The sequence below is a fragment of the Ailuropoda melanoleuca genome, chromosome 12, assembly GCF_002007445.2.
Source record: "Ailuropoda melanoleuca isolate Jingjing chromosome 12, ASM200744v2, whole genome shotgun sequence".
NCBI lineage: Eukaryota > Metazoa > Chordata > Mammalia > Carnivora > Ursidae > Ailuropoda > Ailuropoda melanoleuca.
The window spans coordinates 80,770,670-80,779,955 of NC_048229.1; the positions used below are offsets into that span (position 1 = coordinate 80,770,670).

Below are 9,286 nucleotides of genomic sequence, written 5' to 3' on the forward strand. Positions count from 1 at the left end.
GGGGGAGGAGGGGATGGGAGAGGAGGCCGCCTGGGGGATGGAGCCCCGAGGGCAGGCAGCAGGGTGCTCCCAAGCCCCACAAGGGCCTGGAACAGCACCTTGAGCTCCAGGCTCCTGTTTCCCCCTCTCAAAGTGGGGTGCGCCTTGCCCGCTGGGCTGGAGTCAGGGGCAGCCTGAGGGGCCCCCAGCCTGGAGAGTGCCTCCCTGACAGCCAGCAGGTCCCTCCCTGCAGGGATGATTCCCTACTGCCCTTGGCCTGAAAGGACCCCGGGGACAGCTTCTGAAGGCACAGACGAGACTTGGGGCCCCACGAGTCCCCCCGAGATGGAGCCCTGCTAGGACCAGGTCTGGAAGGCGCATAGGAGGCCCTGCTCCAGGCGCCTCCCACCTCTGATGCCTCTTCTCTTCATAACTGACTCTTACAAAGTCCACATGTGCGTAAAGAAGGAAAAATGAAATCGTCCTGAAGCGGACAGAGCCCCTCCAGCACACGCACAACCCGCCCGCCCATAGCCCTCACCAGCTCCTGGACGTGCTGGCTCCGCTGGGCTTCCCGGGCGAGGCGCCCACAGAGGCCAAGGCACACGGAGGAAGCCACCAGGACACCGAGGTCGGGGGCCACGAGCCGGATGGCATTGGGGATGTCCTTCAGGTCCAGCCTGTGGGGGCAGGGAGAGCCCGCTAGTGGGTCGGGGAGGGCAGGTGCCAGGCAGGGAAGGGGGGGCACCCGGTGCCGGAGGCAGGGAGCGTGCTTACCTCGTGACCCCCACGTGCCGGGAGAGGACCTCCCAGGGGCTGCCTGCGGAGAGAGGCGCGGGGGACGGGGTCAGGCAACGAGCACCAAGCAACCCTACTCCTTGTGGTCAGGAGGCCCTTGGGAGCCCCACGGTCACAGAACGTGTTTAAAGTCAGGGATGCTCGCAGAAGGCTGCCTTTACTAGTAGGGAAACGAAGGCCCACCCACAGAGAACCAGGTGGGTCGAAGGCCCGTATGTTCTGCGTGGCACAACAGAGACCCCCAGCCAGGAGCTGAGGCTGGGTGCTCAAGACCACAGCAGAGGCCTAACTCGTGGGGGCTGGAATGGGACCAGCTGGCACTGGCACTAACCTGGGCCATGTGGACCGAACGTACACTGTGGACAGGCGCTCAGGGCCTGTACGAGGCACAGCCTGGGTGGGGCAGGCGGCCTTCCCCAGGGCTCCCAGCTAGCTCACAAAGGCCACTAGGTCTTCCAGACCCACGGACACTCACAGCTGGGCCCCAGAAGCTGGTCCAGGCGGGGCACGGTGTGCAGGCATATCTGGAAGGCCAGGTGGGCTGCCAGGAAGAGGAGGGTGAAAACCAGCAGGGCCCGGAGGAGGCGACCAGTGTGGCCTGTGGGTAGAGCGGGCAGGGGTGAGGCTGGCACGGGGCCCTGTTTCATCCATCCTGGGGAACCCAAATCCCACCAGAGTCCCCCCTGTGCGGAGGGAAATGGAGTCGAGGACCCGGCCCCAGAGGACCCCAAGTGCAGGCAGGTGAGGTCCCAGACAAGGGCCCTATGCGCCTTGCCGCTGGCGGGAGGTGAGCTCAGCCCGTGGCAGGGAGGCCGTGGCTGCAAGGAGAGGTCTGCGCAGCCTGGCCTGGGCTCAGGAAGGACCCACAGAGCCCCGGCACCACCTCAGCTCTGCGCGGTGGGCAGCTTGTGCTCCGCACCAGGAGCTGAGATCGTGCGCTCTGAATCCCGTCTTCAGGACTTGGGCTGTGGAGAGCTTTCTCCCCTAGCGCCTTCCGGCCACCGGTTGACTCGCCGAGCAGCACGGCCTCACCCGGCTCCCGGGCTCGGGGACAGAGGTGTCTCACTTTCTCAGGCCCAAGGCTGGTAAGCTCAGGGTCCCTGCTGCATTGTGTCCCCCTCCCCCAGCAGGTGAGACCCCTGGCGCGCTGGCCCCCGTTTACCCCCTGCCCTACCTGACCTTGCAGGAGGAAGCCGGGCTCACAGGGGGCAGGGGAGTCCCAGGGGCACCCCAGGCAGGACTCAGACGGCCGCACCAATGCTCATTTCTAGGTGCCTCCCAGCCTCCGACCCTCGGGGGCAGGGGTGAGTGAAGGGGAGAGCGGGGTGGGGCTGGTGGAGCACTGGGAAGGACAGACGGAAAATGAATGGAACGCCTGGCCCTCAGCCCTGGCTGGGCCAACTCCCCTCGCAGCACCAGGCCAAGAGCAGGGAGAGGCCGAGGGCCTCCCGACAGGAGGAGGAGCCAGGCTACCTGCAGAACGCTGCAGGGCTGCGGGGACACAGCCTCCCTGTCCCGCCAGGCTGACTCCGCTCAGCCAGCTCCCTTGTGCAGCCCCGCTCCTGCAGACTCGGGAAGTCCCACCGCCAGGGGCAGTGGGAGCACCCCTGCCTGCCCCCGCGGACGCACGCTGCTCGGAGCCACGGACCCCTGGGGTTGGCCTCGCGGGACTACCGGGACCGAGGCCTCAAGTGCCAGGCTGCCGGGCTCCTCATACACCCGAAAACCCATGAGTCCGGGAGGGAAGTGCCAGGCTCCAGACCCCTCAGCAGGAGGGGGCCCCACCTGGCTCCCACCTGACCGTCTTCCCCTCGGACACCGGACACCATGTGATCAGTGTCAGACGTCACCACTGCCCCCACTGTCCTCCCCTCCTCACCCCAAGCTCCCTTCGTGGGACACACAGTGTCCCGGACCATGAGCCACCACCAGGCCAAAGGGGCCAGAGCACTGGCTGTGTGGCCGTGTGGCTTCAGCTCCCTGCCAGGTGGGGGCTGGGTGAGCAGGACCTGGGAGAGGCGGGGAGGGTCGGGGGTCGGAATGTGCATGTGAGCAGCAGGGGCAGGAGGCCTGGCCTGACCCGGCCTGCTGACCCCTCTAATGACGCTGGGTGCCGGCCCACGCTGCCCACTGGGCTTCGGTGCGGTCTCAGGGAGGCAGGCCGGCCACGTGGAGATCCACTCGTGGACAGCAGGACAGCAGGGAGGGCACCCAGAGGCCGGGGCAGGGGTCAGGCCGGTAACGGGCTCTGCATCTGCCCAGGAGGGACCCGCCGGAAACGTCTCTGTGGAGCGGGAGGTCTGGCGGGGGAGGGGGTGCTGGGGGGCCAAGCAGCGGCTCCAGCTGCTGGGGGTGCTGGCTGCCCACTCCCCACTTGTGTGTGCAGCGGGGGGGTGCAGAAACCACCCCCACAAAGGAGCAGGGATGGGGGCTCACTCTCCTGGGGAAACCGGAAGTGGGGCCGGCAGGCTGGGGACCCCAGGAGCTGAGGAAGCAGGGGGTCTTCCCGGAGTGCGTTAGTACAAAGGCTCTGACCCGGAGCAGGAATCCTGGGCTGGAGCCCCCGGAACCGCCCTGACAGTGCCCTCGGCGGGGACCCTGTTCCCAGCCACAGCTCATGGGCTCCCCACCCCTGGGCGTTCCTGCGCTGCCCCATCCGCACTGCCCACCCGGCGAACTGCCATCCCCACAGGCCTCGCTCCCACAGCCCTCTTCCTCAGGCCGGCCAGGCGTGGCGTCTACACCAGCTCTGCAGACCTCACCCCCGACAGGAGCCTGGCTGCTGGGTGTGCAGGGGGCCCTCGGGAGGCGGTGCCCTGAGACGCTGGGGAGGGTGCCCGCAGTCACAGCAAGAAGGCTCCCGGGTGGGGGGTGGACAGGGACGGGGAGAACCTGAGTCATGAGCTCTCCTCACAGGCCTGAGGTCCTAGGACACCTGTGTCCCAGCGACAACACCCGTCACGGGGACCCACACCCCACCCTGCAGCACACGCCAGGGACCCTCGTGGTGCCCTCCTGCTCGCAGAGCAGACCAGCGGGCCCTCCCCTCCGCGCCCCCAGGGAAAGCCGCAGAAGCAGCCCCTGGGGGGCTGGGGAGCCTGGGGGGGTCTAAGGCAGGGACGGGGTCTGAAGTCCCGAAGTGGTAAGCGACAGCTGACACTGACCCCTGCCTGCAGCTTCTGTGGCACCCCTGCCCTGCCCCGCCCCAGCCCTGCCCCCAGAGGGCTCAGGGCCCAGGACAGAGCTGGAGTTGCCCTGAGGTGACCGACGCCTCCTCGGGCACAGGCAGCTGCATTCCCAGCAGACGTCCCCATGGGGACGGGGCCAGGGGTCAGCACCCTCGGGGCCCAGGTGGCGTCAGACCTTCCACCAGATGCCCGCGCTGAGGCCCGGACTCCCAGGCACGGGCGGGCCTCCCATTTTCCCCTCCCCCACCTGGAAAAACCAGGCAGGCTCCCTGTTCCTGAAGGGCCTCTGAGGGTGGACAGATGGACAGACAGAGGTCAGGCAGGGAAGTCTTTCCAATGCTCCCTGAGTCCTCCCCACCGGCCCCTCCTGCTCTGGCTAGGGCCCACCTCTCCCACTGCCTATGGAGGGGAGAGGATGGGAACAGAGCACACTGACTTCAAGGAGGGAAGGAGAGGGAAGGGGAGAGCCTGTGGGAGGTGGGCCCTGCCGCCTGAGCTGCGAATCCTGGACAGCTGCAGCAAGCCCGGCCTGGGGGAGGCGTTGGCCTGGGAGCCCCAGCAGCTCTCAGCCCTGCCCCTGTGCTGCCCCTCCCCCCCAGAAGCCTTCACTGCCCTCTGCTCCCAGAATTCCACCCGCACTGTAAGAACAGCACCCCAGCAAGGAGGGAGCCTGGTGGGGGCCAGAGCCAGAGGAACAAGGGGTACCGCAGGTCCCTGACTGTGGACAGTGGCCTCCAGAAGGAACCAGCCCGGTGACACTGTGAGCCCGGCCCACGAGGCCCGGCCGGTCTCCCGACCTCCAGCCTGAGCAGACGAGGGGGGCTGCAGCAGCCACAGGAGGGCTCAGACGCCCCCAAGGCCCCGAAGCAGCCGCCGGCTGCACCCAGCAGCTCCTGTCTCCCTCAAGGGCCCTTCGGCTGTCCTGGCCAACCTGGTCCTCGGCCCTCCTGGGCTCCTCTCTCGCTCGTCTCTCCCAGGCACTGCTGTCATGCTGCAGACAGCCGGCTTCTCTGGGGGACCCATTTGGACCTGGGTACCTCTCCTCCCCCCTCCAACACCAGGGGGCTTCCCACCCACGGAGGGCAGAGCAGCCTTCGGGGACAGGTTGCTGCGCGTTACCCTCCCCGAAAAGCTGGCGGAGACGGACCGTGAACCACAGGCGAGTAGGTGGCAGGCACCCAGGGTGAAGGATCCTCTCGGCAAGTGTGGACCCCAACCACCCCATGCCACCGGCTGCAGGTCTGTGTCTGTTCACAGGGGGCCTGCCTGAGCCACGCGGCAGGGAGCAGGGACAGCCCGTCCACTCCCGCCCAGGGCTCCTGAGCCGGCCTCTCTGCTCTCAGCCCTTCTCGGATGGCTCCACGCCCGAGCCCACATTCCCACCCTCCAGGGGGTGCAGCCCCCAACGGGCTCCCCCACCTCTGTTCCGTCTGGAGAACACAGGAGACTGAGACAGCGCCCACCCACCAGGAGCTCAGGACCCAGACGATGTGCCCAGCGACTCAAACGACAAGGTGGCTGGAGACAGACTGAAACCCCACAGAGCTCAGGCAAACACGGAAGGGGTGGGGGTCGGGGGGGGGGATGTGGTGGCCAGAAGTAAGGGGTTGGCCGGAGCCTCACCGGGCAGAGGGGTGCGGAGCGGGAGAGGGAGCCTGCAGGGAGACAGGCTGCCCACGGTGCCCGGGAAGCCCCAGGAGCAAGGGGGATCGGTCCAATGACCCCCCCACTACCTTTGGCATGCCCCGATAACACGCAGTCAGAAAGGAGATGCTGAAATTGGCCCAGGGTCGGAAAGGGTAAAATGAAACTGGGCCACTCGTCCTTCACCCTGGCCACTAAACTGCCCAGGGCTTCTGCAGAGGGCACCCACGCCCCATGCCCCGCAGACCTCAGCCGGTCCATGTGGACAAAGGGCTCCATGACCCTGAGTGCCCCTCCCCGCACAAGCCAGTGCCCAGGCCCTTACCTGGGATGCCGTGCCGACAGGGGCCCGGGAACCACGGCAGCAACAGCAGGAACAGCAGGTAGACCAGAGACAGGGCGTTGAAGCGGGACAGGCAGGCTGCAGGGGGGGACAGGGCAGTTAGCATGGCCACATGGATGCCCTGTGCCCCGAACATCACCCCCGATCACCCCCACATCGCCCCCCAGACAACCCAGGACATCAAGCCCCCAACATCACCCCTGGACATCACTCCCCAAATATCAGCCCCTGACATCAAGCCCCCAACATCACCCCCAGACATCACCCCCTATCACCCCAACATCGCCCCCCAGCATCACCCCCGATCACCCCAACATCGCCCCCCAGCATCGCCCCTGGACACCATGCCAGGACATCAAGCCCCCAGCATTACCTCCCTGATCACTCCCTCATCAAGCCCCCAACACTGTCCCCCAGCATCGCCCCCAGCATCACCCCCCAGACATCAGCCTGACATCACCCCCAAATACCATCCCCAGACATCAACCACCCCATGCTCCCGGCCCCTTGCTGTTTAGACGGGCTTTGGCTGGACCCCCTCGTACAACACTGCCCCCCAGCATCACCTCCAAAATATCACCCCCTGACCGCCCCCAACATCGCCCCCTGCATCAGCCCCTGACATCAAGCCCCCAGCATTACCCCCCAGACATCAGCCCCTGACATCAAGCCCCCAACATCACCCCCCAGATCAGCCCCTGACATCAAGCCCACAGCATTACCCCCCAGATATCAGCCCCTGACATCAAGCCCCCAACACCGCCCCCCAGCCCACTGGACATCACTGCCAAGCATCACCCTAATTCCTTGCCCTTGGCATCACCCCAGACACCGCCCCCCAAATATCACTGTGGCCATCACCCCCAGTCACCTCCTGCCCGGATGCTGCCTCCCTGCCCACGTGAGCAAGCCCGCCAACATGGGACCTGTCACTCAGGACTCACACGCTGTCATACTGCGTCCAGACAGCGCACAAGTCACCTGTCACTCAGAGCACGTCCACGGGCATGCTGTATCCTTCCACGGGTTCTGCTCGCCAGCATCAAATGATGCGATGTCTCTGCGCACACGCATGGCTCACCGTCTGCCCGTGACTCCGGCACACACCGCCATGAGTCCAGCCCCCAGACAGTGACAAGGCAGCTGACTTTCCTAACTCACTTTTCCTCCTTTTTTTAAAATTTCCTAGTTTCAGGGGTGCCTGGGTGGCTCAGTCGGTGGAGTGTCCGACTCTTGGTTTTGGCTCAGGTCGTGATCTCAGGGTCGTGAGATCGAGCCCCGGATTGGACTCCGCTCAGCGAGGAGTCTGCTTGACAGTCTCTCTCCCTCTGCCCCTCCCGCTTGTGCTGTCTCTCTCTAAAACAAATACATAAATCTAAAAAATAAAATAAGTAAAATAAAACCTTAGAGTCTCAGTTAACACAGCTGACTTCTCGAGTCAGTCACGCGCCGGCCGCCCCAGCACCCCTCGGCCGTCCCTTCTCCTTGGTTGGAGAAACCATGGGGCTCACAGCAGTCAGCCTGGCTCCTGGCAGACCTGTGAGAGCTGCCCACCAGCCCACAGCGGGCTCCCGCCTTTCCTCTCAACCTGCTGACACCTCTTCCAGCCGGCACAGCTGGACACTACCTGGACCAAGGGCAGCAGGGGGCCGGGGGGCCTGGGGCTCATCTGGGCCCCAGGAATCCGGGGTTGGTGGGAGGTGGCGGGGGAGGTGTCCTGGTGTGGGTCCCATCAGCAGGGAACCAGGGGCCCTCTCGGCCTTTCCTGGGGGTGCCGGAGAGGGCGCTGGACCAGGAGAGGCACCGCATGCTACCCCGAGCGTCCAGCAGCACGTGGCCACCACTGGAGTGGCCCCTGCTCCCCCGTCACCTCCAGGGACCAGAGGGCCCAGGCTGAGCCCAGCCCTGGCCGCCCAGGAGGCAGAGCAGAGCGCTAAGGGACCGGTGCCTACAGCGACCCGTCCCCTCCTGGACAAGCAGCCTCACGGTTCAGCGTCTCCAGCCAAGCAGAGGGACCCTGCTCTCCTTTCCTCTGAGGGCAGAGGATGAAAGCCGACCTGCTGTCTGAGCCTCGGACCCCCAAGCGTGAGCCGCGACCCGGCAACGCCTCAGACAGGCGGGGGGTAGCCGTGTGGACAGCCCGAGCCCCAACCACCTGACCTGAGCTCCCGGCTTGGGGCAGGAGAGGGGCTTGGGGCAGGAGAGGGGCTTGGGGCAGGAGAGGCGTGCTAAGAACAAGCCAGGGGCTGGGCTGCCTCCTCTGGGGAAAGAAAGGTCGAACAACAGTGCCTCCAGGGAACCTTCCCAGCATGGGGTCCCCGTGGGCGTGGCCAGTCTGCAGCTTCCTCACAGCCTCCAGCTGGTGATGGGGCTTCTTCCTCTGTCGGGCGCGTCCCCTCCATGCCAGGAGGAAGCTCTGGTTCTCCCGGCCCCTTGCTGTTTAGACGGGCTTTGGCTGGACCCCCTCGTACTCCCAGCCTGCAGGCCAGGACAAAGGAGGGGCTCCTCTCCCACGGAACCCAGGCTGCTGAGACCACGGTGAACCCTGCCAACACCCCGCCCCACGCCCAGGGTCACGGCAGGTCCAGGGGGCTGTGCACACCTCTGCCTGTCTGTCCCCCATCCTCGCCTTGCCCTGGGGCCCAAGGTCCTCTCCCGGACTAGGAGCTGGGGTGTGGCAGAGAAGCTGAGAGGAGGGGACAGCAGGAGGACCCCTGACCTCACGGCACGGCACGTGTGGGCACCTTGCCCCGGGCCTCAGTTCCTGCTTCTGTACAACGGTGTTCACAGAACCCGCCCGTAGGGCTCTCCGCGGTGGGTTGTCAGAGGGTGAGACTGGATCTCAGACTAGGGGCAGAGCTCGGGGCTGGGGCACGGGGCTCCAGTCCTTTCCCACCAACCCCTGACCGCGCCCCTCCCATCACACCCACAACGAGGAAACCCCCCCCCCAGGAGCCCAGGCGGGCTCCAGGTCACCCTGCAGTGCTCCCACCGCGGGAGCCGCCCCTGACACGAGGGTGCCTCTCCCGTTACACGTACTGGCGACAGCAACCGGCTCAACCAGAAATATGAAGTTTTTCAGCAATTGCACATTTTCCTTTAAAAAAAAATCCATCTGATCAGGCCCAGGAGGCAAGAGGGAAATGCATTTACGGCAAAGGCTTCTAAAGCTCCTCCCCGCCTTCCCGCTGCACTTTCCAGCCCCCGGGTTCTGCCTCTCCCCCCGCCAAACGCCAGCACTGGCCCGACCCCAGAGAGGGCGGCACCCTGCCTCGTACCAGCCCAGCGACGTCCGTCCTCCCGATGGCCCAGCTAACCAGCCAGCCATGCATGT

General features: G+C 65.9%; 1 protein-coding gene across 1 annotated transcript in view; it reads right to left on the bottom strand.

Annotated features, from left to right (window-relative positions):
* PIEZO1 (piezo type mechanosensitive ion channel component 1) overlaps positions 1 to 9,082 on the bottom strand; it is a 30,040-nt gene extending 20,958 nt beyond the window's left edge. The window contains 6 exon segments of the mRNA XM_034639048.1: positions 247 to 280; positions 410 to 659; positions 757 to 799; positions 1,253 to 1,375; positions 5,935 to 6,030; positions 8,992 to 9,082. Of these exon segments, the coding sequence (XP_034494939.1) occupies positions 247 to 280; positions 410 to 659; positions 757 to 799; positions 1,253 to 1,375; positions 5,935 to 6,030; positions 8,992 to 9,067 (622 nt within the window). The 5' untranslated portion in view covers positions 9,068 to 9,082.
* Positions 9,083 to 9,286: the final 204 nt, after the last annotated feature.